The sequence below is a fragment of the Phaseolus vulgaris genome, chromosome 5, assembly GCF_000499845.2.
Source record: "Phaseolus vulgaris cultivar G19833 chromosome 5, P. vulgaris v2.0, whole genome shotgun sequence".
NCBI classification, from domain to species: domain Eukaryota; kingdom Viridiplantae; phylum Streptophyta; class Magnoliopsida; order Fabales; family Fabaceae; genus Phaseolus; species Phaseolus vulgaris.
The window spans coordinates 38,254,424-38,282,365 of NC_023755.2; the positions used below are offsets into that span (position 1 = coordinate 38,254,424).

Sequence of the window (27,942 nt, forward strand, 5' to 3'; positions counted from 1 at the left end):
TTTTTTAAATGTAATCCATAATTAATGCTGTTAATAATTTTATATAATAATGGTTAAAAATTCTACAGAACTTTACTTGTTACCCTGAAAAGGTTTTCGTATACAAAATTAAATAACAGTTTTTAACCCCATAATAATGCGTTTTTATTAAACTATATCCTAAAATTCGTAACAATTGATGTTTAAAAATAGTAATTAGTTTTAAACTCCGCTGATATTTTGAATATTTTTTATTTTATATATATATATATATATATATATATAACTTCTTTAAAAAGAAAAATGTTCCATGCATAGTTTTTAAATATTGTGGATTTTCGTTAAAGTTTCCAATCATAAATAAAATATACCTAAAAAAATCTGAACACAATGTGAACAACTAATTGAGCCCTATACCAAAAGAATAGATAACTAAGTTAATTTTTTATATATATAAATGATTATCATGTGGTTAGTGCCCCAAAGATCCTTACACAGATCTTACCTAAATTTGAAAAATAAAAAAATGGCAGAGTTCATTGAAAAAGAAGATAAAGAAGTATAGACTATACATGTTTAAGTCTCGAGAAGATAATCAACGAATCTCACAAGCAACACCTTCAAAATAGCAATGTGATTTTCTAATATAATATTTTTAAATATCATTCACATGTTTCTTTTAATTACTTTAGGAAAATCAGATTTATGATTACTCATATTTTTCGTGAAAGTATGCGTGTGTTGATAAATTGACTAATTTTTTATTTATTCATAGATGATTTTTTTTATTGGTATAATACGCTACCATCTAATCTGTTCTTAAAATTATCTATGAATAGGTATAATATACCTATATATGATTTTTGTTAATATATGGGTTTTGGTCTAGTCCCCCATATTTTTGTATTTCTTTTTTCTTTTTTAATAATACTTTGTTTTTATGTGATGACAAATGATTGTTGTTGCTTGAGGTGTCAACTTACCTGAGATGTCAAGTTGAATAATGATTCCTAATATGAAAGCTTTTATTTTAAAAAAATTATAAAAATAGTAGTTTAGAGTACATGAAATCCTCTAAAATTATTCTAGAGTTAAGTTTTTCATTTAGGCACTCTTTCAAGTATTTGAGAAGTTACTCTTTGGACTCTTTAGACAAAAATATATGTCATTATTTTTTAGTTATTTATACTAATAATATTATTTTTTTTATATTATACAAATAACTAAGCTAGATTCAAGTACCATTAATCATGATTTGTAGATTATTTAGTGTACATTTCTCGATAATTGTGTTCTTAAACGCCTATTTCTAATTAGGAGACATTTATCGCATATGTTGATGATATGTCGAGATATTTCAGAATATCGAATTAAATCTTCTAAACACTTCAATAGTATACTACAAGATCTCAACTTCTCAAACACTTCAATAATAAAGTACATTACCTCATTATCCTGATAGTCAATAACATACTACCAAATATCATTAGTTTTGAAATCGATAATACTCTATGAAACATCATTATCTCAATACTTAATATGATTAGTTTTGAACTCGATAATACTCTATGAAACATCGTTATCTCAATCCTTAATAGCACACAATCCGACTAATAATAATATAATATAATAAATATAAAAGAGGCCACCGAAAAGAAAGTAAAAAAGTGTATTATGTTAAACCTGGGTTAAAAATGAATTAGAGATTAAATTAAATATTAACTTAATTAGGAAAAAGAAGAAAAGTGAAAAAAGGTGTAGTCTAGAGACAAGCGTGTGATATGATCTGGCCCCACCCCGTAAACGTCCAACCAAAAACATACAACGTAGATACATGGAAAGGGCATTTTGGGAAATACGTGCAATGATGCAGGCCTCTCTCTAACTTGGAACCTTCTCTGATTCTGCTCTTCTTTCTTCTTTACAAATTGCTACTTCCAACTTTTGGCTCTTTTTCCTTCCTCACCAAATCCAAATCCTCTCTCTTCTTTCACACTGCCATTGACCTCTTCTCTCTCAGGTACTCTCCTCTCTCGCGCGATTCTCCTTTTCCCTCAATCATTTCTGTTCCTGATCGTCTCTTATTCCGCCTTCTCTCCTTCGATTCCGCTTCCAATTTCTCTTAATGTGTTGTTTAATTTCGCTATTTCAATTCACAAGTTTCTTTTCTTACTACCCGCGCCACTTCCGATTTGAAGCTCGTGCTAATTCGCTACCTGCTACTGCCTTTTCCTTTTAGCCACCCGTGAATTTTCCCCTCTTTTTAGCTCAGAGACGGGACAGAACTTCAATTTCTCTGCATCCTTCTATTTAATTGACTACCTTAAACTGTGTTTCAACTTCATAAATTATAGTCTTTCTCTTTCTTTTTTTAAATTGGCTTAAAGATGGTTATGATTTTGTTTCTTGCTTTATGATTGCACGATTCGGTCGCAGTAAAACGCACTGAATGCTTGTGATTGTTGCTATTATTGTTTTTATTTTTATGTGTTATATTTAAATTTTGAACATGTTAGAGTAGCTCGTCTTATCGGTTGTTGCAGCAGATTGCTTTTAGTATCTACTGCAATGCGTGCACCGGCGTTGCTTGCACAGTGCTTACCTGGATTAGTGCCCCATGATCGTGGAAGTCTCAGCATATCCTCCGTTCCTGAGAAAGATCTTCATCTCCCATCACCAGCCGTGGAGATTCTCCCTTCCAAGGTACAATTCCTGTTTCTAGAATCGGCTATCCTATCACCAGAACCACTCAACTCCCTGAAAAATGTTGTGGTTAAAAAGTGTGGCGCTGATTTAAATTTGTTATGCTTTGCAGGCAGTTCTCCATGACAAGGATAATGGGGAGAATATGGATTATTTTAAGGTACATCTTAGTGTGGTTCGTATTGTAGTATTTGTTTTGTGAAGGATGGCTGAGTCAGATGGCTTGTCTCCTGAATATACAATTCTTTATGGCAGATTGGTGTTATAGAAAAAGGTTTTAGATTTTTGTTGTTGTCTCTTTTGTAATAAATATCAATACAGTGGATGTGAGTTTTATATCTCGACATTGATGTATGAGAGGCATTGGTTTCATAAAGATTTTGCTTCGATAACAAAATTTGTCTGCTAAGTCATACTGAAATAAGATGTTTTGGTTACATTCCATGGTTTATTGTATGCTTTTGAAGTGTTTTCCACGATGGGTTTTCAATCTTTTTTAATAACACCTAATATTTTTCTTTTTCTTGAACACTGTGCGTTTATTTTTTTTTAGATTTCCTCGTGGAAATCTTATCTTCAACAAGATTAAGGTAACGTTACAGTTTTATAGTTTCACGCTGATGCTCTCTTAAACCTCTGGCAGGGTTTAGTTAGTATTGCTGATATTGTTGGATTCAGTGGCTCGGAGGCAATATCCTTGAAACCTGACGGTATGTAATTGATGTTTTCATGCGAACAAACATTTTCTTCCAATTTCATACCTCCATAAAAGTAACTTACTTGAGAATTAATACGGCATACATCCTTATTATGTTATAATAGTGTTCTTAAACCAAATTATTATTTGGCATGAAAGGAAAGTGACAAATCTTTACGGTTAGCTTATTATCATCTTAAAAAAATTAACCAAGCTCTAAATCCATATTTTATCAGAAAAAAGATAATGACAAGATTCGTGTTGAGGAAAATGTCTTTTCACAGTTATGCTTTTGCTATATACATGTAATTTATTGTCTCGCGAATATCAAATTTACTCATTTGACTTTGTAGGTTCTCTGAAATCCTGGACTAGTTCCATTGATCTTGTCAGTGTTCTTAAGCATGAGATTCGTGATGGGCAACTGACTTTCAGAGGAAAAAGAGTACTTGAGGTATATTGTGCATGAACATTTTATTGCCTTGATCTTATTCAATTCTTGCACTGCATTCGTCCTGTCCTCACTTTTCAAATGCTCAAAATATTAGCTACATCTATGAAACTTCCTTCTTTTGTTCTTCCTTGATCCCTATTCTTTCAATCATGTTTATTCTATTCCCCCTGGTCCTTTATATAAAAAACAAGTTAGTGTGTTAAAAACACTATAGCTTATTTCTTATAAAAAGGACTAAAGGTAGTTTTGATCATTTGTAATTTACAAATCTCTTTGCTTTCGTGTATTTTGCAGCTCAGTTGCAACTATGGACTGCCTGGAATTTTCGCTTGCTTGAAGGTATGCAGTTTTGGGTTGGGGTATCCCTTAATCTTTTTGCTGGTTCATTTGTCACTAGTCTATTATGTATAAGCTGGAAATAATACATTAGGTAGATGTTTTCCTACAGCAAATTGATGGACACGAACGGAAATTTAAATTGTGTAGGCAGTGGTTATTTGTCATTGATTGCTTGAATTACACTGTCTTCTTGGTGTGATTGCCAAGAGTTTCAATTTTTTTGGGGTAATATTACAGACAGACAATCAAGTAAATAGCAATACGAGAAACTTGTAGTGTTTTGGGGAGAATAGTTAGCAACGAGTAAAAGTTTTACCTCATTCAAAGAAATACACTCTTTGGAAATAACTTGATTTCTCCTCTATTTGGTTCTTTATTTAACAGGGGGCTTCTGTGGTGCATTTTCAAGATCAGAGTGCAGAAACTGTTAGATGCACAACTATACCAAATGTCCTTGCTAATCTCAAGCAAGCCCGTGATAGGCAGAGTCGACAGCCTGAATCTCCTCTTACTCCTTCAAGACAGACTCTGGCACCATCGGTTAACTTTTATGCTGGGGACTGGGAAGAATTACCAACCGTGCTGTCTATTGTGAAAAGTGATGGATATGAAGTTATGCCTGGAATGAGTTTGAGTTTTTCTGAGGAAGATTTTATGGAAGGATGTAGTAGCCAAGATGGTAGCATCATTGGCCATGAATCTTACTCAAGACGGTCTAGGAAGCTCTCAGGAAGTCGAGCATGGGAAAGAGGCAGTGAGGCGGATCAAGGAGAGGGTGGCTATGATGTTATCTTAATGACAGAGATTCCATACTCCATTACCTCTTTGAAGAAGCTGTATGCACTTATTAAGAAGGTTTGTTTTCCTATGCTTGGTTGTCTATACTTACTGAAAATCTTGTATATGCTTTCCTTACTCTGTTGTTTTGGTAAACATCGCACATGTGGCATATGTTTATTAGACAAGTGGCTGATCATGATGTGCTTGGATATAAGTTGTGTCTTCCACCCTCATTTGTTGATTGATTTATTTTTAGCCTTGGGCAGTAGCAGCGTATTTATAATGATGCAGTTGTAACTATGCCTCTGCCCGGATTTTCAAAGTTTCTCCTTTTCTATTTTAACCGAATTATTAATATTAAATCGAGTTTCAAATTGTAACCGCGTAACTTTAATTCTTCTTCCTTATTTTCCTTTTGATATCAGTGCTTGAGGCCCCCATATGGTGTGGTATATCTAGCTCCTACCAAGAGGCACTATGTTGGATTCAGTAATGGAGTACGACAACTAAGAAGTCTGATAGACGAGGAGGGCGTTTTTGGAGCACATTTAGTCAAGGATTTGGCTGACAGGGATATCTGGAAGTTCTTTCACAAGTAAACCATAATTCGAAAACCAGATACTTCCTTGGCAGACATACGTTAAAAATTCTAATAAAACCATACATTTTATAATGTGAATCACAGGCATTCTTTTGTTTTTTAAATCTATAATTTCTCCATTTTTCTTATAGTTTATGTGATCAATAATGGAGGTCCTAATTTGAATGATCAGTTTATGTGATCATCAGCGTGAAACTGCCTCATTAATTCGCACATTTATCCTCGAGATTTCTTTGATTAATCCTCGACATTAATCGACCACCAGGTTTGAAAACGAATACAGTAATTTTAAAGATCTTCATTAAACAAATGTTTATTAATCCATGTATGCTAAATAATCCTATACATGAAAAGAAGGAAGCAAAATTTCAAAAAATATTAACAGGTATCCTAAAGGTACTGGTTAAAGAACTAAAAGTAAGATTTGTTTTATTAAAAAATATTAATATATATTTATGGTGACGAAACTTAATATTAGAGGGAAGGAATAACTTTAGCGATAGAAGCGAGTCACAGCGATTGGTAAGTAAAAAAGTGTGTGATGACATTGAAGGTTGCATTGAGAATATTGAAATACTATTTCTTCTAATTGTTTTAGCAAGAACCAATCAACTAATTTATAATAATTAAAAATAAATAAATTTAATGAAATGCCAAAAGAAAGGAATCACATTCAGATGAAACGTCAAACAGGCTTTTAAATTGGGCTAATAAAAGCAAGCCCATAAGAAGAAGGGTCTTGAAGCAAAAGTTAAAACCCCAATCTAAATTGAGGGTGCGTGGGAGAAAGTAAAGCGAAGTGAAGAAGAGTATCGAAGGATGGAATCTGGGAGTGTTGTTGAAGGCGAAGAGGAGGAGCTGAAACGCGTGCCGCTCAGGGAGAGGCCGGAGTGGTCAGATGTTACTCCAATTCCGCAAAACGACGGCCCCAACCCCGTCGTTCCGATCCAGTACACGCAAGACTTCGCCGACGTTATGAATTACTTTCGCGCCGTTTACCTCGCCGATGAACGCTCCCCTCGCGCCCTCGCTCTCACCGCCGAAGCTATCCAATTCAACTCCGGCAATTACACTGTACGTCTATCTAGCTCTCTCTCTCTCTCGATATCACAACCTAAATAATTCGAATCGCGTTTCAATTTTCCTCTGCTGTAAATCTTCATTACTCATTCCTCACTAATATGTGTGTCGTATAATCATATTTGAAGTTAATGCTTCCGATTGCATTTTGCGTATGACGATTGAACTGATTTGTCTGTGTTTATTTTTTGCAGGTGTGGCATTTCCGGCGGTTGTTACTTGAGTCGCTTAAAGTTGACTTGCAGAGTGAACTGGAGTTTGTGGAGCGTATGGCAGCTGGAAATTCCAAAAATTATCAGATGTGGTGAGACGCTCTGCTCTGCTCTGCTCTTTGTTCGTTACTTTGCCGCTACTTCATTATTGCGATTGGCAATCCTGTTAGCTTGTTCAACAACTATTGTAAGATTAGAAAATAACGTCGAATCAAAATTTTCACGTAAACTAAAATCTACTTGCAATTACTGTTTCCGTAAGATTGGTTGTTTGACTTCTCCCAAACCTTATAAGGATTTTATTATTAGTTAGGAATCACATAAGTATTTATTTGTCTTTTCATATAAGTAAGTTTTTGTCGTAGACTTTGTTTTGATAAACTTCTTTATGTAAGAGAAGAAAATAAGAAGGTAGAACTTCTTCATAAGCTTAAATCAACTTGTGCACTTTAGTTTTTGACAAGTTAAAGTAAATAAGAGTGCTACCAAAGTTAGGGGTATAAGTTGATTTGAGCTCACACGAGAAGCACAATTCATTTTATCTTCTTATTTTCTTAAATGCTTATAAAGAAGTTTATTTAAAAAAGGGTTTATACTGTGAAAATTTATGAACTGTGGTGTCTTTGAAGTAGGTGCTTTGAAATGCTTTTTTGTTCATAATAATTAGCCATTCCAGTTGCACAAAAACATTTATACCATGATTCTTCTGTATGCTATGTTTGGTATTTGACAGTCGTTTCTTCTGTTAATCATGTGCGTTCATGCTGTCGTGAATTGAAGTGCTTCTGAGTATAACTTCTTTTTGTACACACATCATATTGATCTTCATGCCAGATGTTTTGTAGGCATCATAGAAGATGGGTTGCTGAGAAGTTAGGACCTGAAGCTAGAAAGGATGAGCTGGAGTTCACCAAAAAGATACTCTCTAATGACGCCAAACATTATCATTCATGGTCGCATAGACAGGTTTGTTTCTCTTATTGTCACCACAAATCTAAATGCTCACAATTTTAGCATTTGTATCTTTGTCTGAGGCGTGGTTTAATTATTGAAACCCTTCTTTTGTTGCGTGGACAGTGGGTTCTTCAAGCACTTGGAGGATGGGAAGATGAGCTTAATTATTGCTCAGAACTTCTTGAACAAGACATTTTTAATAATTCTGCTTGGAATCAGGTATGCAACTATGTTACCTGTTATCTTTAGTCTGAACAGGACCATGTCATAAATACTCATCATGGATTTGCTTGATTGTTACCTAACTAATTGAGGTCAGACGCCTTCTCTCACACGTCCTCGTACCCCTAATCTTACATTTCTAATTTCTAATAATTACAATTGAAAAATAAGTATCTTCCTTGTATTTTGTCAAAGTTCCGTATCAACTCTAATTTAAGCTAATGAGAGTCATTATTCTCTTATAGGCTTTTTACAAACTTTAGATCTCTAATAGTAAATTGATTTGAGAATCAATCTCTTCACTATAATTTAGCTAGTAAGAATTCAATGCAATGCACAGGTATTTTATAAAAATGTAAGATATTAAATTAAATATTTTGGAAAATTAAATTTAAATATTTTGGAAAATTAAATTAATTGACAAATATTATTTCAATGATAAATATCTAATAAGCATAGATTTTTTTTTTAATTTCTAAAATCTCTAAACTATTCTAATTAACAAAAAAAATATTTTAGTGATGATTCACAAACATATTGTTATATTTACTGTTGATTGAAGGAATTTAAGTGTTGATTAATAGAATTATGGAAAGTAAAAATCTTCTTTATTTGAGTAACTAATAACACATGTTACTAGAAATTCATGGTTTTATCTGAATAAAGATTTGCATGTAAAATGTTGTTTAAGAAGAAAGAGTTACATATGATGTGGTTTCCTCAGAAGAAAGGGTATGATTTAACTTCGTGAGAAAAAAGAATGAGGTCTCAAATTTAATATATGGGTGTGAATCAACTAAATTCTGCAATTATAACTGTTAAAAGGGAAAAATTTGCCACATGTTGTGCTTGACACCTTCTTGTCTTCTTACCCTGCCTAATTAATTAACGAAGAAGTAAAATCATTGAGTAATATAATATGCTCAGGGGTAAAGTTATTAATATTTATGACAAATCTATTTTACTTTTAAAAAGTTTTCTTCCTTTTTTTTCTTAATTTAGAAAATTAACATTTAATAATTTTTACAGAGATATTTTGTCATAACAAGGTCTCCTTTCTTGGGGGGGCTAAAAGCTATGAGAGAGTCTGAAGTGCTTTACACCATTGAAGCCATTATATCCCACCCTGAAAATGAAAGCTCGTGGAGATATCTACGAGGACTTTATAAAGGTGAAACCACTTCATGGGTAAATGATCCACAAGTTTCTTCTGTGTGTTTAAAGATTTTGAGAACTAAGAGCAACTACTTGTTTGCTCTTGGCACTGTTTTGGATCTTATATGCTTTGGTTATGAACCAAATGAAGACATGAGAAATGCCATTGACGGTGTAAATGCAGTAGATATGGATAAACAGGATTTAGATGATAATGGGAGAGGTGAACATCAAAATTTAAATATAGCACGAAATATTTGTTCTATCCTAGAACACGTTGATCCTATTAGAACCAACTATTGGATTTGGCGCAAGAGCAGGCTTCCTCTGTCAGCCTAGTACCAAAGTTATTAAAGGACAACTCTATGTCATGTGTAATTTTTATCTGAGTTTGTTGGAAGTGATGCCTCATGTTGTTTCTTTCAGTGCACATTTATTTACTTTTGTCATGTCATTACTGTCATTTTGAGTGTATGGATTGAAAGGCAAATATAGTTTAGTCTCTGCACAATAACAAATTTAAGTCTTTTCCTTTGCTTTTCAAATTGGATCCATAAATCATCCCTAGCTTATCTATATATAAATTTAGTGAAGGATCTTTGTATTGTTAGATTAACATTGCGCAATTCAACAAAGAAAATTTTGTACAAAATGAGGAAAGCAGCAGAGCCTGCCAGAGATTACCTCTGATTTGAAAAAACCAACTAATCAGTCGGATCCGATGAACTGATAGGTAGTGTTAACTTTTTTTATGATATACATGTGATCTTAGAAATTTTGTTGAAGACATAACATATATATAAAATGGATAATTGTAATATATTTTTCGTTTGAGTTCTTGATAAGGATATACAAATATGCATCAATAAAAATCAAGTTATACAAATATTACTAATATTGATATCGTTTCTACCATTTTTTTACTTTACTTTTACCCCCCTATTATTTAATCACGATTGAAGATCTTTCATCTTTTTTCATCTGTTTTACTATTCTTCTTTTTTCATTCGTTTTTAAGTGAATATAAGATTATTCCAATATGACAAACATAGAATGGAGATTTTAATTGTTATAAGAAATAAAAACTATAAATGATACATGAAGTGAGTATTTCTAAATAGTATAATGAATATAAATTTAAACTATACAACTATATATAAATTAAGAATACTTTTTTATTAAAAATACTTTTGAAATCATCATGAGTATATGAATAATATTTGTTAACAAAAAAAAAATCAAGTTTGCTTTCAAATAATCCTAAGATGCAGGGACAAGATACATGTATCATTAGGGTAAGTTTGGTGATTTTTTTTTTTTAAATTACCGAAATGGAAAGAATTTAAAATATTTATAAAAATGTACAAATGGTGGTTTCGAACTTATGATTTCACTTTTTAATTAAAAAACTGAAAACTTATTTGTTAATGCGATTTCATATTAGTTTTTTTTTAAAAATAAAAGTAGAATTGTATGAACAAAGTATGCTTTATAGTAGATTTTTTTTTATTTTAGTTTTAAACAGAAATCGTATTTAGCCTTTCTCTTCTCTGTTTTTGGTCTCTTAACCTGTGGCAGTTGAAAAACTTCACTTTTAAATTATTATCACCTTCTTTCTGTTTCACCCAATCACGTGACTCCCACAAATTTCACAATAAAAGTTACCATCAATCAATTTATTTGTATACTTTATTTAAAAGATAATTATTTATCTCAAATCATATTATTATATATCTTTTTCTCTATCCATAATTTTTTTAAAATCGAGTATTTACAAAATTAATTTTTAAAATTTTAAGTATTTTCTATTACTTGCATAAGTTCTATTACATATATTAAATTGAGATACATATTAAAAAATAATATATATTAAGTTTTTCTATTATCTGTAAAAAATATAGACTCTTACAATGAAATATTATTGAGAAATCAAAGAAAAAAAGTCTAAAAATATTTTTAAAATGAATTAAAAGAACTAATCTAATAATAGAAATAAATATTCTAAACAAAAACCAATAAATTTTCTATTAAGGTTTACACTTTTAAAAAAAGGGGCATTCCGAGAATTGAACTCGGGACCTCTCGCACCCTAAGCGAGAATCATACCACTAGACCAAATGCCCATACATTTATAAGCTTGTATATAATAATTAACAATATATTTTAATTACTCATTCTTATATATAAAACGAAATTTTATTGTTTTACAAGATACCCATAAAAAGTTATTAATTATAATTAGATTTAGGATCTAAACAGCATAAATATATCTTGCATGGTTTATGGTAAAGGTGAAGATGTGAAGTAAAATTAGTTTAAGATACAGGAAACACTATCCTTTTATAGACAGCTTATAAGGGAATTATGATTAATGTTTTACAAAAACAATGTGTCCATTCTTCTTTAAGTTGATCTCAAAAAACAACATCTAATAAATCAAATACATGAATAAAGTTCTTGGAGATGTATGATAAGTATTATTTTCAAAATTTGTAGAATGAAGATTTTGCAGTCTTAACATGATAGTAAAGTTATTATCTTATAATCAGAAGATCTTGGCTCCTCTCACATTAGAAAATGAAATAAATAATTTCAGAATATCCAATCTTGATATTACGTGTACATGCATGTGTTAGAAGGTCAATACTTGATGTTCTTCTTATCCAGATTGAAATTACTTATGTTTCTCTTATTTGAAAGGAGTCAAATCCTTCCACATGAACCTCAGAAAAAGTTGATCAGCTCCAATAGGGTAGATTAAGGCTTCTTGTTCAGTGTAAGTTTTTTGGAGTTGGAAAAGCTTGAAGCCTCCTTGTATGCTGATGGACAGAAGCTACTTACAAGACACTCTCCACAGTGAGGCCGTAGAGGAGTACAAATTGATCGTCCAAATCCTACCTGTTTGTATTCAAGTCAGAGAATGATCTATATCTTAAGTATTAAACTCAAAACTATCATCATCAGTTGTCTAAAAATTTGAATGATCAATAATTATTATCTTTAATTCTGATTTTGAATGTCATTTATAATATGATTTTAAATGTAATTTACAAACATGTGAATTTGAGAAGTCTAGAAACTATTTGGAGAGATTGTATTCTCTATCTGAAGAGTAGCAGTGAAATAAAATATATTATCTATTCTCAGTATACACAATGTTGGAATATAAGATAGAAGGATTAAACAAGCTGCAACATGCTTGTTATAATGCAGTAAAAACAGAATAGTATGGCACCCAAAGTAACCATATAGGGCATCTGTTGAGAGTGATATAGAATCAAAAGAAATGAGCTTTTTTTTTATCAGCCAAAAGAAATGAGCTTAGCATACCAAAAGAGGATTTATTGGAACCCATTCCTCCTTTGGAAGCCATCGTTGCAGCCCTTGTCTGGTTTCTTCTGGTGTCAAAGTTTTCTAGCAAATGGAAGAGGATTAATAACTTTCAATTTGTAACACTAGAAGCAAAAATTCTTATCTGCTGAACATACTCATAATTGCAGCAACTTTCAGATACTATTAAGAAAGATACTGTTAAAAAATGTACTCAACTTATGAAATGTTCTTAATTCTGATTGATGTGTAATCTCCAACAGATATCACAGTTAACAAGTGATATGGTGTGATAGTGAATCAGTGACATTCCCTTTCTGACATAAATATTAATCACATAAGATATATAAGCCCTGAATTCTTAGGAATTCTTCGCAAATATTTACCTCCTAATTGCCTTGTCTGTATCAGAACCTAGATGGCTAGATGTTGGGAGACAATGAACCATGCAACAAAGGCTAATAATACTAGACAGTTGGCTTCTAAGTTTTGAATAAGAAACGAAACTAGTAACACTTTGTAATACCAGTAAAAAATATTATAATAAACATATTTTTCAATATGAATGTCAATTTCAGAAAATCAGTGAAGAAGCAAAAGATGTGATGCCACCAAAGTTGTATGAACCTGTTTTGAGCCTGATCTGGAAACCCACCCAAGACGATTGCAAATGCGGTGGACGTGAGTATCTACACATATCCCTTGGACATTGTTCCATCCCATAATCATAACCTATATTGCCACTAACAAAGTGAATTTAAAGAAGAAAAAATTGAACACTGTTATCACTAATAAAATGAGCTTAAAAAGTATAAATAATCATTTTTGTCACTATAGGTGACACTCATTTAGGAATAGTCCTACTATGAAAAAAAAAGATACATAAGTTTTAGTTTCTTTATCCTGTTAATAAACATTGGTCCCTGGTGATTTCATTCTATTTCACACTTTAGTTCTTAAAAAACATAAACTTTAGTCCCTGCACACCTTTATAAGGACTAAAACTTGAGCTGTTTCATACAGGGAATGATTATTTTAACAAAAACTAAAAGGAAAAGTGTTGTTTGAAATAGAAAAGCATTTTGTATGTACCAGATGAGCAATCTTAGGACCTACTCCTGGCAGCAAGAGTAGGTCCCCAATTGAGCTAGGTATGTCTCCATCATACTTCATGAGGCAAATATTAGCAATTTTCTTCAAGTTACTGGCTTTTCTTGTGTAAAATCCAACCTTGAAAAAGAATACTATAAAGTATAAGCATATGGTACATAACAACGAAAGAATTTGACATGCTAACATGAAAATTATGGAAATAATGGATGCCTCAAAGGTAGCAGCATCCTTCATTTGCCACCAAATCCAGATTATTTGAATCACATGAGAAAATGGTTTCCTGCAGCTACCATAGATACTTTGGCAAAGAACATACAGGGTAAATCAAATTTTTGATGGTTTCTTCATCAGCTTTGTTCATTGCTTCAGCGGTAAGAAGGCCATTTTCACGAAGACGTTGAGTCGCTCCTATTCTTAAAAGTAGACACTTGTAATTAAAAATCTAAAACAGTTTAAATAAGCAACTTGAATATGATCACACTAAGAAAGCAGGTGATTTAACATGATTTGGGGAGGAGGGTGTCAAGCAGAAGTATTTTTAACCACAAGTATCTCGATCAACATCAAACCCACTCATATAAGAAATTATGACATCACTTTCAATCAAAAACTTTAAGAAAATGAATTTATGAGCCAACTTTCTCATTTTTACTCGATATGAGACTCGAACTCAAACTTTGATTCCTAACAAAAAAAAATAATATTAGTATCTTTTTCCTTAGATTAGAATGAGTCTGTGTATGCTGCAATGCAAGCTAACAACAAAAGAAAACCAAGAGAGTCCTTAAAACTGTAGAAGGCATGCATACTTACCACGAGTAACATGCTCCTTAGTTTGGCTTGATAAAAGGGAAGATGCCAAGACAGCAAATCTTCTTTCCTGGTTGTAATCATCAGAATTTACATAAGGATAAATTTCTCCATAAAATCATGCTTCATACAGTATGCTGAAATTAGAAGAAAATCTAATAATCACAGTAGTTAATAGAAAGTCCCTGTGAAAATCCAACCAATTCAGGATTCAAAACATGTATTGATGAGTAATTCTAATAGGAGCCAGCAAATAGGTTATGGATTAGTTCGATGATAATGGTTAATGATTGACCCAAATTCTGTGATGGAATAACTATATCCTTCTTTTCCCCACTTTGGGATAAAGGCTGAAACCAACTTAGTTTTCACTACTCTCCTTACCAACCCTTGAATATCAAACCAAAGTCATGATAAGTTTATTCAATTTCATCTCATTCCATCCATCATTATAACTGAGACAATGCTATAGAAAGTATATATTATAATTTATAACTTTATAATCACATTTCTAAACAGTAGCAGGATTCAATGCTAGATCTTAGGAGGTACACTATTATCAGCAGCTTCCTCGCGTGCAACTGGTTCATGTTCATCTGCCGAACTCCTCATTTGGCGAATCCCTTGAAGAACCTTTTCCCAATTCTCAGGGGCTTCACCTGCATATATGAACTGCAAAATTTAAGCTTCCTGAACCAAGGACACAGCCTGGAGGAAAGAGACACTCACTCACCTCTTGGAACCAATTCATTTGCAAATCCTGGGATCTCCTGCATGGGAATAAACTCACATCACACGTCATTAGAATGAAACTTACTCTTGAAGATGCAGTTAACAGGTTCATATCACAAGTGAAAGAGTTTTCACAAATGGGACCAATTAAAGGATTCAAAAGTTCTGATTGAAAATTGAAATTCCGGAGGCCAGAAAAGCTCAAACAACAATGAAAGTCTCACTTTCTGATGGTTTTCTGTTTCAATTTGGGGAACGTGTTGAAGCTGCAAGCCTTTTCTGGTTCTTTTGCTGGTCACAGAGGCTCCAAGTTGAGACACTGAAGCAGAAAAGAAAGTAGGAAGTTTATTTGTGATGGAGATGAAAAAAAGAAGAGTTATTCTTAGAAAACCTGAATGAGGTTTTGAGGAAAAAAATTGAGTAGTTTTGGCTGAAAGGGAGACATGGATTCGGCCCAAACCAAACACAGAAACGACCGACATCTGAGGAAAAATGTTGTCTTTTAGATGTTTATGTTTTGAAGTGAAGAGAATAGCTGACTTCTACCAATTGATCTTGTTTCTGAATCAGAGGGTATGACTATTAATCTTTAACTATGTGTTCCATATAGATATGCTATTTTGAGTTCATCCTTATGGAGTTTAATGACACTAAGTGGTTTATTTGTTGGTGTTCCATTGTTATGAAATTCTCATATGCATGACTTGCTTATAAATTTGATGGTACCTCTCAAAGCTGGATTCCAAGCTAATGTACTTGTTAAAGAACTAGACTTTGAATGTTCATAGAGGTAATCCCACAAGTTAACTTTCTGATATCATATTAAATTTAATTCAACTTCAATTTATAAGATGATGAGATTTGTAATAGCATACTATTATTTTTAATCTATGTGAAATCTTTTTACTAATAAAATAAAAGATTGAGCTGCTATTCAGAAGTCCTGTGATTTGGATTCGGCCCTTCTGGTGTAAGCATAGATAGAAATGGCTTACCTTTTTGGTCCGTGCCTTCCTTAGGTTCTTGGTTTTGTTAACTGCAATTAACAATATTAAGGAAACTGCAGTTACTTTTTTTATGGATAAGCTTTCTCATAGAATGGTGTGTTTGATTTATATTAATGCAATTTCAAGTGGTTATTTATTATATTTCTTTAGGTTTTCTTATTTTAATGTATAATTATGTATTTTTGATAAAATTTAAAATGTTTTGACGAAAAATGTAAGCTTAATTTTAATTTTGGTTTCGGTTTTCTTTTTCATGTAATTATAGTTACTTAATTTTAAATATTCGTAATTTTTTGTTCAAAATTCCCTTATTTTTAGTTACATGCAACTTTGTTGAATATTCAGATTAATTATATGCAAAATTTCTATTATTTCAAAAACTAAATTGTGTAAAAGATTAAAATTGTGTAAAAAGAAATGCAAAAACTAAAATTATGGAAGAAAAAAAGAACTAAAATTGCAGATTTTTAAAAAATATTAGGATCAAAATTTCAATTAATCCTAAAATATATTAATTAAAAATTTCATATTTTTATTAGTCAACACTTTTATAACTCAAATTTGCTATTCAAAACTTTCGTACTCCCTTTTCGTTCTGTAGTCTCTATTACGTCTTTTTCTTTTCCTGTCTACTCTCTCCCTTATTTCCCGTTCTTCTTTCACCTCCATCTCTATCAATATTAATATTTGCATTTATTATTTTTTACAAGGTTATCTAACATTATTTTTTTAATTGTATAATATTATAATAATATTCATTTTCATAAGTTCAATATTAAAATTTAGATTTTTAAACTTTATTTTCATAAGTTGAATATTAAAATTTATCCTGTTAAAATTTGCAATTCCAAATTAAATAATTGATTTATTCAAACAAAATATTTAAAAGAATAAAATTAAATAAAACATTAAATTTCAAACATTTTATATTAATAACATATAGTGATATCAAAGAGATAGATATGAATTGAGTAATTATGATCATGTATTAAATTTTTCTTTCCATCTCATATTCGTCCTATCGCGTTATTTTCCATCACATTATCACATCTATAAAAGAAATTCTTACACCCATACACACTAAAAATGAAGTATACGTGATCCATGTGAAATAAATATAACATATTTGATATTAATATATGTATGAAAAATTAAAAAAAAAATAATATACGTATAGCAATACGCCAGAGCTTGCTTTATCAGGAATTGGGTAGGGATAGGGATAAAGCGGAGCAGCCGCACAGGAATTCATTCTTCACGACTCATGAATCATCAGGAGCTTCAAGCATTTGGTCCACACTAGAGAACCACAGAAAACGGTTTCAGCAAACCAAAAGTATCAACAAAACCCTTTATTTATAAAAAGAATATTGACAAATATTACTATAATTTATAGACAAAATCGTACATTTGCTGAAAACAAATATTCACCTCTCCCAACAAAAGAAAAAATTTACTCTCCTGCATATTTCACGTAGTTCGGGCATGAATGGTAGAAACCATGAAGAAACATTTTAGCAGCATTGCAAAGAATGAAAAAATGGCATGTATTGCAGGTTAGTGTCATTAGCATCCCGCAGCTCTCAAAAATTTATCGTAGGGGCTGGAAGGAGGTAGCCTCAGAGAATGTTGCAGCCCATAGTCAGGAGAATGGTCGAGTGCTTGATATGATTGCTGAGTTACTAACTTCAAATCACTTGGTGAATATTCCAGTGCCTATACAATCAACGAAATTACTCTTGTTTACTTTGGGAGTAATACATCGGTCCACAAATAAGTTAAAACATGGCACAAGACAAATCATGGATTCAAAACCTGACTGACAGAATGGTCCTACCACCCCATCCATCAATTATATAAAACAAAGAATATTTGCGATACACTTATGACACTCCTAAAATATTCCTTGTCAGTCGTTGAGATCTCACGAAGAGTGTGTGCACTCTTTGTTCCAGTCTTTACATGATATGTGATCTATACCAACGACTGTGTTGCTAGTCTTAGTCATCAACAAATATATGTTCATACCATCTCAAACTCGGTAATAAATTTCTAATAGAAATACAGAGTTCATGAAAATAAATTTATGGAGAATATTATCACAGATGATTGTCTTTAAGTTTATGGGTGCATTTCAATTTTCAAAAATATATAATTGGTTAATAATTAGTTCAAACCCTACCTGAATGTACTCAACCACGATAGTCAATACGCCAAACTTTTAAAAAAAAAATAACCAATTGAATGGCAAATAGATCCTGAATTTTTTTTCAAAATATGTACATTCCTGACTGAAAAATTAAACTTCTGTAAAAAAATGCTAACCTTAGCATGTAGAGGGGCAACTGTAACTTCATTTCCACTTGAAAGAATTATGGCGTTATTCTCTTGTCGATGCTTGAGACTCTGAATGACGGACATCTTCTGTTGTTTCCCTGCTACAAGTGCCTCGCACTGGTCCTTCATTTGGTCATAAGGTAGAGGACTTGAAGAAGTGGAGAAACTTGCAACTTGCCGTGAAGTTTCCAAAACCTATCCATAAAATAATGTCCATAGTATGTTCAAGGAAAGAAGAAATAAAATATCCTCTCTCCGGTATCATACAAACAAAAGCAGACAAGTTTTTACCGAATCTAATAGTTGATTAACATTTAGAACATCAGGGTAGTTGGTTGACAGTGATGTTTTATGATCCGACTGGCTTCCACTATGCTCAGGTCCAGTCTCTTCCCCCATCAAATCACCCGGAATCATTATCTGAAAAACCAATTACAGCATTTGGCACACAAGTTTGACAAGCCACTAATTTTAGATGCAACTTTGGAGACTTTTACCTCATCAAAACTTGGGAATTCAACCAGAGCAAGAGGAGAACATGGTCTTGATGTCTCCATAAATGACAGAGGTCCTAATGGATATGCATCATCTGAGGAAAAACTCTGTAGAAGTTGATTCTTTATGCTAGACAATTCATCCTGGTAAATATGGAAAACAATTCTAGTTATCTCCCCACATACTTGTACACCAGTACATGAGCCACAAATTGAGCCCTCAGCCCACATACTTTTATACAGTACTGCAACTTCTGCTAAACAGTCCACATTTTTGCATGCTTCACAAGTATTATTTTCTAAAATATAAAAGTATATACTTTGATAGTTTCCACATCCTTGCTACTCAGAAGTTCAATGGCGATACACCAGATATCATTTATCACTCTAGTAATTACTATGTTCAATCATGTATCACACAATAAAATGCATTTAGCACTTATGGGCATTAGTGTCTACGACGTAGCACTTGATTAATAGCAGCCTAGGAAATAGTCCCCTCAACTAAGTATTTCTCAAGAGACTATAAATATGGGTGATATGCAGAACCTATGTAAAATATTACACCCTACTGAATAACAATAAAGCATTTACGTTCTCTAAATTCTCTCTGAAATAGTATGTTCTATCTTCTTTTAAATCCTACCCTACTACATTCAAAATAGTGAAGCAAATCAAAATACAATGTGTCCTCACTATTAACCTTCATTTTTCCTTACTCCTTATTGCATTTGGAGGGTTTGTATGTCAATAATACATATTAAAGAGTATCAAAGCCACATTTCTTTAGCAAATCATTAACCGATTATTAATATAGGTAAAAAGTATACTATTAATTTTCCAAGCATATCAACGTATTCTTTAATCAACCCAAGCAAATTCACATTACCTCAGACAATATTGAAAATTTAGTCATAAAGTACGATATTACAGTCTCTTTCAACTGCTTGTCATCCAATTCTACAGCTAAAAGAGACTTCAAAGCAGCCACCTCATCTTCCTGAGATCCATAAATTATATTCTCTGATTCTTTACAGACAGCCAGCAGTCGGATGTCATCAACCAATTCAAGAAAAGGATCTACCTGTGGATTTATAACTTTGACCAGTCAATCTAATCAAGAGTAAAAAGTGAAAGTATGTAGTGACACTCAATTTTGTGACATTCAATTTTAAAAGGAAGATGAGGGAATGAAAAATGTGGATCAAGTCCAGAGGTAAGGTAAAGAAATTAACTGCTGCCTCGGTCAGTGAAGCTTTAACTATTGGAATTAGATCAGGGAGACTGCAAGCCCTGGCAGAGAAGATAAGCATGTATGAAGCCAAGGTAAAAAGGGACCTCCTACGAGATGGTTGTAGACCTCCTTTAACAAGCACGTAAAAGAATGTCAGAAAAGTTTCACCAGAGAAAATATTATTCTCAATTAAGATGATTTCCTATATATGTAGCAGAACATTTGGAGAACATTTCTTTGTTTTGTATAAAAAAAGACATGGAATGATTATTCCACTACTCAAGCCTTGATTCCATAGGGACAAGATTTCTCAACGTCTTTCCTTCATCCAGAGTAAAATTTTGTCTGTAAAATCTCACCTTCTTGGTCCAAAGAGATCCTCCGGAGGGAAAATGCCAGTTGAAAACATCTTACTAAACCCATGTGATTAGACACCTGTGAAAAACAATTAGAACTTCATGAACTTAAGGCAAATCAATCATGTACTATTACAAGGCTTAAAAGTGATTAAGATTAATTTTAACATATGTAATATGCACAATTTTTTCTTCATTTCTGACAAGATAAAAATTCCTGTCAAAATAATACAACCACTGCCACTAAATCAATTACCAATTTAAACAAGGTTCTTGTTAACGACCATTTGAGTATAGTTTTACTCCTATTGTAAATAGACCCTTTCTTTTGTGTTAAGCTCTTGACAAGTGTACTACTTTGATAGCTGTACTCGGTAAACTAACTCCTAGTTACTTACAGGTTGTTAGGACATTCTTCTTAGTCAGATACATTCTGTTAGCTTCTCTGGATCAGCAATATATAGCTGACATAACTCATGTACTTTGGCTTTTGATTTTCAATCACACAATACAATTTCTTTTTATTCTAATAACAAGTGCCCTAAAGGAACTAGTTATGTAGCATTAAATACCTTAGTAAACATTTCTAGTTGCCTAAAAAAGGTAAGTTTTAAATAATATTCTGTATTTCTAATAGAATAGATACTTCCTTTCCCAATAAAACTTTCTATTTCTTTATTTTTTTAATGACATTAGTTAGCATATGTCTTTATACAATTATAAATGAATAACATTTAAACAAGATGAGTACCGATCATAGGTCTTTATAAGCAATCAGAACACTAAGTACGCTAAAAACCATACTCACCTTAGAACGACTAAATAATAAAGCAATGCTATAGGTGTGTGCCATTGCCTCATAATTTGCAGGGCCATTTCCCACAGATGTTGCCTGGACCCAGATTGAAGAAAGTAGAAGACTAACTTGATGACTGCTTAGCCTAAGAGAACTTTGATCCTGAAAATTTCAGACTCAAAGTTTGGAACTAGAACAATGAAGGATAAAGGGTCTCTATTGTTGGAAAAAGGAAAAAAGAAACAGCCCAAGTAACTCAACCATGTATTTAACATAATTGAACTAAACAACAATAGTTAAAATTAAATTACAATGAATATGAATTGCAAATTATTTTCCCTCTCCAAACCAAAAACACACTATTAAATGCATACAATTAATAATGATACATAAACAAATTCTTACCTCGTTTCCATCAGTTAGCTTAGGAGAAAAACTGTAGCCCCTATATGGATGAATTGCATATTTCTTCCCATTGACACCAGATATTGTCTTTCCTTCTTCCAGTTTCCCGTTAAAGTTTTCATCTCCAGAAAAAGTTTCATGTGCAGTGGAGAAGCTGTCATTCTGTGCCTTATGAGCAATCTTTGTTTTGTGGTCCAACCAAGGAGAAACCATGGATGGCATAAGCACCATAGAGAAGATGCTGTGTGCTCCAATTTGTGTTTCATAGTCAGGATGAGCCATGGCCAGGAGCAATTGATGAAACAAGGCATCAGGGAAAGCCTGGATAAGTCAAAAGGTGACCCAAAAGTTTAGATATTTACTAGACCTAAGCATAAAATCCCATTTCCAATCCAAGTAGGAACACTTGCCTTATTGTGATATGACACATTTGGAACGGAAGTGATTAATTTTGCTGTTTGATAGATAGCAGAGATTATTGATCTTGCTGTGATGGTAGTAACTGGGATATTCTCCAGTGCCACAGCCATCAAATCAAGAATTGGTCCTATATCCCCAACCTGTTGTTATAGTAGAACAGATCAAATTGGATCTGTGGATATCTAGAATCCAGGAAACTTTACTAAAAAATCACAGCTAAGGCCCTTCTGTATGATGCCAAGTGTGAGATAATAAAAAGTTAGGAAGACAAACAAAAAAGTGATACATAATGTAGCACAAATACCTTCTTTGAAAGTTGTAATATGCACATTTCTAAGGCAGACTTAAGTTCAGTATTCAACCTATATGTACCATCTCCAATGCTGGATGTTTCAGCTAAATTTTGCAGGCATTTCCTTAAATGTTTAATGAGATCCGATATTGCACCAATGATTGCAACTGAAGCCTGCTGTTTCACATTTTGTGCAAGCTGAGTGGTGGTTTTAATAATATCAATCTGAAGGATAGGCTGCTTAGCAACATTTTTATGATCCAAGTGCTTGACCAAAATGGACAACAGAAGATGGGAGTTATCTCCTGGTGTTCAAAAAGTGATAATCATTTATATAGAAAATTAGATAAAAACTGCATATGTAAGAAAAAGTTATAACATTGAATGTTACAAGGCTACCTGATTCTGCTAGAAGGGATTGCAAATACAGCAAAATACAAGAAGCAACTCCCTTTTCAGGAGACCAGTGGTTTTCAGCATCAAAATTGTGAAAAAATGGTTCAAGGACACGCCGCACAGTTGTAGCTTCCTTGGCCAATTTGGCCATATTATACAAGCAAATTTTTGACCAGTAAGCAGGATCTTTAGCAGTATCTCTGTAAAAACAGTGAACAAAAAAATGGTTGTCCGGATGTCATATGTTGGCTTTATACCAAGACGGAGATAGGAAAACAGTTAGAGAAGACCTACAACTTGGATTCTGTCTCAGTTCCTGTCACACCATTCTTCTCCTTGATTTCTGATAAAGAATGTAGGTCTCCTCCTTTGGAATATCCTTGGACCAACTGGCTCTGAGATTGTGAATTCAATTTCTCTAGTTTGGCAAGATTGGATTTGGATTGGAGATCCGTGAAATTTTCCAAAATCACTGATATAATCTATAGAACAACGTTTAAAGTAAGACAAGTATAAACTAACGTCAAAAGTCAAACGCTGAATTGTGGTTATAAATAAATACATACAAACTAAATTACATGTTTAATACAAGCCTTTGCATAATGTCTATCTCTGACAGAATCAACGAATAAGAAGAGTTGGGAAATAATACTTACTTTGTCAAAATCCATGCAAAGATGTGAGTGATCTCCCATGAACTTCACCTAGACAAACATAAGGAGGAAGAACAAAAGGCATCCAGTGAAGGTATAAGTGACCTTGAAAGACAACTAACCAAATATACTGTGGTAGGAACAGGGTAACCAGTAAACAACTTGAATGATTTAAATGTACCACTCTAACAATTTTGTTCCCAAAATAAAGCTTCTAGCCTTCTACAGTTTAAATTACTAAAAAAACCACTTTCACTCTTTAATTTTAGAAATTTTCATTTCATTATTTAGATTACAACGGCTTTAATTTTTTTAAGAATATTAGTTAAAGAAAGTTTCTATCAGTATGAAGAAGTTCAATATCTAATGACTATTTATCACAAATAACTAAAACTGTTAGTAACCATCCTTGTCATACTCTTCAGTCAGGGGGGTTGATTACATAAAAATCATCAAAATGTGCAGATTCTTGGACATATTGATAAAAAAAAAGAACAGAGAAGTCCTTGCAATTATAAATTTACAGGAATACATAAGCAAATACTGCAACAACAATGGACCAGAGAAGGAGAAGTACCATATAGGATAGCGCTTGTAGGCCAGCTGAACGTAGAAGCAGAGCTTGTTCATTATCTCCCACTTCTTGAGCCAATTGACATAGGTTTGGTATAAAACCCTCTAAGTTGAACATGTATGTACCATTTGTCTACTTTAACACAAAGGGTCAATATCACTAAATTTATAGCATATAAAGTAGAAAAAAAACTAGATCTGCAAAATGCAATATATTAAGTACCATAACCTATAATAATACAGACTTCAAAGTTAAATTTAAATTGGTGAAAAACTGCTTTAAATGGGTGGAAAATCTCTTGCCAACTGAAGCAATCCTACTGTAATTTTAACACTAACAAGTCCAAAAGGTTGATTAACCAAATACCTGGCAATCTGTAAATTCTACAAGAGTCTTGCAACCTAAGATCTGCATTTCCTGTGAACGAGTTTGCTCTAGAAGCGTTTGAAGGATCCCTAATAAACTATTGGCAAACAGTGACCTGCAAGATTAAGAAGCATGTTTGAATACCATTACTTGCCATAGTAAAGAATAGCATCCAACAACGAAATAAATCAAATGAACAAGAACTTTATGGTAAGATGCTTTAGATAATAGCAAATAGGACTACAGGAGACAAATTGACACTTAAAGACCCTGCTTAAGGATACTAAGAAAAAAAATTGAAAAAAAACAAGAGTTCTAAGCCTGACCATGTGTTAAAAAGTACCCATACAGACAAAAGTGTTTACATGAATGAAACCTGGACACAAAGAACTCATAAATGTCCATCAATTTCAAAATGGCCTCCGCAATGTAATACATTTATGATGCCTGAATCTACGCATTTGAAGATAGGTCCTTCCCCCAACACCCAAATGTGTTTAAATGAATTTGATCAGGAACAAATAATAATCAAATCCAAGGAACACGCACTTAACTTATACTGTGGAAAACTTACATCTGCTCCTTACATGTCGATAACAGTTTTCTATATACGCACAAGACCACTTTCACCGAACCAAAGTTTTCATTACGCAAATCCTTATAACATCTTTGCTCCAAGCTCTCAGTAATCTGCCAAGACAAAACAGCAAATAAATTTAGATATTTCAGAGATCAGAAATCAACAGTGAAAATGAAAAGATTCAGGACTTAAAGTGGCTAAATGGTGTCTCTTTAAATTAAATAAATTCCAAATAAGATTTTGGTGAAGAAAAACTGAAAACATTCAGCACACGGAAAGGCTTATAAATACATTCAGTATCAGTTTCTTTATTTAAGTATTAAATAGAAATGATTTCCTTTAGTTTAGCCGCATTCAAAATATTAAATAATCAAGTTTTCCTTCAATAAAACATTCAGAATTTTATGAAAATATTGTGAAGCATTACGGATCAGTGCTTCAAATTTTGTCACTGTAAATCTCAGTGCTTAAGTTGAAATTATATAGTTTTATATAAGAAACACTATAAACTTATATATACTAGATTGATATTAACTTAGTAAACTAATAATTTATATGTATTTGAATGTATTGATATATTTATTATATTCATAAAACGTATTGCTAACCCTTATTTATACTAGTCATAATCCTTGCTAATTAGGGATACAAATGGTAAGATAAGGAAATGTGGTAATTTATACTAAGAGGAAATAGGGAAACTAGTTTTAGGGGATAACTAGATATTTTAAGATATGATATAATATTTTCATATATTGTAACATCAATTCTATCAAACAAGTGTTTATTGAATGGCATCCAACTGGAACTTCTACAATAATACTTTAATTTAATCAAATCTAACAGTTTCTTACGAGAATGATTATATCTAATTTCCTCCACCATCTCATAATGTTCTGGTTGAATGAAACAAACTAGCCTAGAAGAGATGAAAACAAGGGGGAGATTATTAAGAATAAATTACCTTAGGAATTCTCAATGGATTCCTAGAAGCATACTCACATAGCTTTCCAATTTTCCTATCATTAGGCTCAGCAACCTGAAAATCACAGTAATCATCACCAGATATGAATCAGAACAGGGCTAAGAAGAGCTCCTGAACATTCTATGTTCGCTAAATTCAAATAACCTTAACCAGTACAAGAAACAGGTCAAATCCACCCCGTTGCCCGCATTTATCATTATTCATCTTAACATAACAGTGCACCAGCCACTAAGAGCAATAGTAATAATACACAAGATGGTACCACTTAGTTTAAAAACTACACAAATAAACCACCCGATGCATGCATTAGCAAACAATTTTTACCAAGTCAACTTATAATTCTTGGGTCCCGTGAGACTAATAGCCACCAAGCAAAGACTGTGTAACAACAAAAGCTGAAAACCTCACCTGATTACGTGGGAATATATCAGACATCAACTTCTTGTAACGTTTCACCGGTTGCCTTGATCTTGCACGCAGAGAAGGACAAAACACACAGAGGTTACCACAGACGGGCACAACCCGCCTGGACATAACCCCCATTTTGCAATGAATTCACAAACCCTGCCCTGAAACATTTTCCACAACAAAATTCACTTCCCAAATCACCTCAACCATTCACATTAAAGTAATCAGAACTCAAATTCCTACGAATTCACAAAGCGAATCCAATTCAGCTCGATCAAGAGCCCGCCCGCACAGGGTTTAACCAATTTCCACAATAACAAACGAACGCTCCAAAATTGAGGAGCAAACGAGAGCTACATACTGAATTAACTCATCATCAACAATTCGCAGCGAGGATTGTTTGTTAGGAACGTACCTAACCTATTCAAATCATACAATTTCCACTCCTTCGCAAAATGAAGCGTCCGCGATCGCGATCTATGCAGAAAACAAAATTACGAAAACAGAAAAACAATCGAACACTGAAAATCGTTGTATGAACTCGATCAAATCCAACGGAAAACAAAACCATATAAAATTAAATTAAAAAAAAAATTACCAGGGAAAATGGCAATGGGGTTGGGGTCAGAGGTGCAACTCTTCCCCTGCCATTGGCGCTATTATGAAATGTAACGTTTTAATTCTTACAACCAAAATGCGCATTATAATTAAACCACCATGAACCCATACATGTCATTTATCACCAATATTATTAATTTTTCCATATAATATATTGCATCAAATTTTATTTATTAAACAAATTACGCTAATATAGCATCATCGCACATCGTGGACCGTTGATGTGAAGTTGACCACACACAACTCTTCATCATCACATGCTATCGATTTTTTCATAAGAATTAACGCTTTTGTTAATTAAAATACCGGGTATTAATTATTTATGAATTATTATTAATATATTAATAAATAAATAAATTACTTTAATTTATATCAAGTAAATAATTTGAGTTTTTTTTTCTAAAAGATACTCATGAAGCTCTTTATAGCTATGTAGCACGGACACTCATACGACACGAACAAGGACACAGAGATACGTAAAATCTCTAAAATGTAGGACACGGGGACACGGATCTATATATTATATAATTATGAATTATATAAATTGACAATAAAGATTTATGTGCACAAGTATGTTTCAGATTAATTTTTTGAGCAGAAAGATGTTTTTAATGACTGGTTCACAAGGATTTGTTTCATATTTTTACAATCATAATAACAATTTATATAATAAAGTTTGAATTTTTAGAAAATTAATATATTTTTTCTTTTTAAAATTGTATTAGAACTAGCCATTTAAGTTTAAGAGGAGTGTCTGAACTTCATAATTTTATAGTATCACGCGTAAAGTTTATGCTTTTAATGAAAAAAAATTTAAAGGATAAAAATTATTAAGTGATGGATTAAAAGGGTTTTGAGTT

The 27,942-nt window shown here is 32.5% G+C and overlaps 4 protein-coding genes and 1 non-coding gene across 16 annotated transcripts; 2 read left to right on the forward strand and 3 right to left on the reverse strand.

Annotated features, from left to right (window-relative positions):
- The first annotated feature begins 1,840 nt into the window (after positions 1-1,840).
- LOC137835784 (uncharacterized) lies at positions 1,841-5,681 on the forward strand. Of its 3 annotated transcripts, none has more exons than XM_068644441.1 (8): positions 1,841-1,999; positions 2,526-2,682; positions 2,795-2,842; positions 3,326-3,392; positions 3,733-3,833; positions 4,128-4,172; positions 4,557-5,027; positions 5,378-5,681. In XM_068644441.1, exons 2-8 carry the CDS (start codon positions 2,548-2,550, stop codon positions 5,549-5,551), a joined length of 1,041 nt encoding a protein of 346 aa, XP_068500542.1. In that variant the 5' UTR covers positions 1,841-1,999; positions 2,526-2,547; the 3' UTR covers positions 5,552-5,681. The 3 variants fall into 3 exon arrangements, with proteins under 3 accessions (XP_068500542.1, XP_068500543.1, XP_068500544.1); XM_068644442.1 differs by having other exon boundaries at positions 1,855-1,999; positions 2,523-2,682; XM_068644443.1 differs by having other exon boundaries at positions 1,916-1,999; positions 2,501-2,682.
- A 603-nt stretch (positions 5,682-6,284) lies between these two features.
- On the forward strand, positions 6,285-9,721 carry LOC137835783 (protein farnesyltransferase/geranylgeranyltransferase type-1 subunit alpha). Its single transcript, XM_068644440.1, has 5 exons — positions 6,285-6,627; positions 6,828-6,937; positions 7,691-7,811; positions 7,923-8,018; positions 9,051-9,721. The coding sequence occupies exons 1-5, from the start codon at positions 6,373-6,375 to the stop codon at positions 9,513-9,515; spliced, it is 1,047 nt and encodes a 348-aa protein (XP_068500541.1). The 5' UTR covers positions 6,285-6,372; the 3' UTR covers positions 9,516-9,721.
- Positions 9,722-11,227: 1,506 nt separating this feature from the next.
- On the reverse strand, positions 11,228-11,299 carry TRNAP-AGG (transfer RNA proline (anticodon AGG)). The gene has a single exon. It is a non-coding gene; the product is annotated as a tRNA-Pro (tRNA).
- A 381-nt stretch (positions 11,300-11,680) lies between these two features.
- Positions 11,681-15,845, reverse strand: LOC137835785 (endonuclease III homolog 2, chloroplastic-like). Of its 7 annotated transcripts, none has more exons than XM_068644450.1 (10): positions 15,553-15,845; positions 15,386-15,480; positions 15,163-15,199; positions 14,982-15,088; positions 14,433-14,499; positions 13,936-14,027; positions 13,599-13,736; positions 13,134-13,238; positions 12,507-12,590; positions 11,681-12,070 (listed from the first exon to the last, which is right to left on the reverse strand). In XM_068644450.1, exons 1-10 carry the CDS (start codon positions 15,641-15,643, stop codon positions 12,014-12,016), a joined length of 873 nt encoding a protein of 290 aa, XP_068500551.1. In that variant the 5' UTR covers positions 15,644-15,845; the 3' UTR covers positions 11,681-12,013. The 7 variants fall into 7 exon arrangements, with proteins under 7 accessions (XP_068500551.1, XP_068500547.1, XP_068500548.1 ...); XM_068644446.1 differs by having other exon boundaries at positions 11,681-12,074; XM_068644447.1 differs by having other exon boundaries at positions 11,681-12,074; positions 15,163-15,196; positions 15,553-15,779.
- Positions 15,846-17,131: 1,286 nt separating this feature from the next.
- Positions 17,132-27,308, reverse strand: LOC137835786 (protein SEMI-ROLLED LEAF 2-like). Of its 4 annotated transcripts, none has more exons than XM_068644451.1 (22): positions 27,063-27,308; positions 26,880-26,941; positions 26,465-26,625; positions 26,036-26,110; positions 25,066-25,181; positions 24,492-24,606; positions 24,129-24,257; positions 23,555-23,602; positions 23,193-23,380; positions 22,902-23,098; positions 22,515-22,807; positions 22,201-22,350; positions 21,791-22,111; positions 21,398-21,547; positions 20,593-20,668; positions 20,235-20,362; positions 19,889-20,083; positions 19,003-19,143; positions 18,797-18,925; positions 18,494-18,700; positions 17,600-17,884; positions 17,132-17,467 (listed from the first exon to the last, which is right to left on the reverse strand). In XM_068644451.1, exons 3-21 carry the CDS (start codon positions 26,597-26,599, stop codon positions 17,735-17,737), a joined length of 2,943 nt encoding a protein of 980 aa, XP_068500552.1. In that variant the 5' UTR covers positions 26,600-26,625; positions 26,880-26,941; positions 27,063-27,308; the 3' UTR covers positions 17,132-17,467; positions 17,600-17,734. The 4 variants fall into 4 exon arrangements, with proteins under 4 accessions (XP_068500552.1, XP_068500553.1, XP_068500554.1 ...); XM_068644452.1 differs by having other exon boundaries at positions 26,885-26,941; positions 27,063-27,203; XM_068644453.1 differs by having other exon boundaries at positions 26,708-26,941; positions 27,063-27,203.
- Between the last annotated feature and the right edge of the window lie 634 nt (positions 27,309-27,942).

Excerpts from the sequence above, each read along its gene's own strand:
- LOC137835784 (XM_068644441.1), top strand. The coding sequence starts at position 2,548 with ATGCGTGCACCGGCGTTGCTTGCACAGTGCTTACCTGGATTAGTGCCC. Across the intron at positions 2,843-3,325 it reads AGAATATGGATTATTTTAAG|GGTTTAGTTAGTATTGCTGA; the intron begins GTACATCTTAGT and ends AACCTCTGGCAG. Across the intron at positions 3,834-4,127 it reads GAGGAAAAAGAGTACTTGAG|CTCAGTTGCAACTATGGACT; the intron begins GTATATTGTGCA and ends TGTATTTTGCAG.
- LOC137835783 (XM_068644440.1), top strand. The coding sequence starts at position 6,373 with ATGGAATCTGGGAGTGTTGTTGAAGGCGAAGAGGAGGAGCTGAAACGC. Across the intron at positions 6,628-6,827 it reads TCAACTCCGGCAATTACACT|GTGTGGCATTTCCGGCGGTT; the intron begins GTACGTCTATCT and ends TATTTTTTGCAG. Across the intron at positions 7,812-7,922 it reads ATTCATGGTCGCATAGACAG|TGGGTTCTTCAAGCACTTGG; the intron begins GTTTGTTTCTCT and ends TTGCGTGGACAG.
- LOC137835785 (XM_068644444.1), bottom strand. The coding sequence starts at position 15,643 with ATGTCGGTCGTTTCTGTGTTTGGTTTGGGCCGAATCCATGTCTCCCTT. Across the intron at positions 13,737-13,935 it reads TCAAAAATTTGATTTACCCT|GTTGGATTTTACACAAGAAA; the intron begins GTATGTTCTTTG and ends TTCTTTTTCAAG. Across the intron at positions 13,239-13,598 it reads GTCCTAAGATTGCTCATCTG|GTTATGATTATGGGATGGAA; the intron begins GTACATACAAAA and ends GTGGCAATATAG.
- LOC137835786 (XM_068644451.1), bottom strand. The coding sequence starts at position 26,599 with ATGGGGGTTATGTCCAGGCGGGTTGTGCCCGTCTGTGGTAACCTCTGT. Across the intron at positions 24,607-25,065 it reads TCGACATGTAAGGAGCAGAT|GTCACTGTTTGCCAATAGTT; the intron begins GTAAGTTTTCCA and ends TTAATCTTGCAG. Across the intron at positions 19,144-19,888 it reads AATTTTCAATATTGTCTGAG|GATGAATTGTCTAGCATAAA; the intron begins GTAATGTGAATT and ends CATATTTACCAG.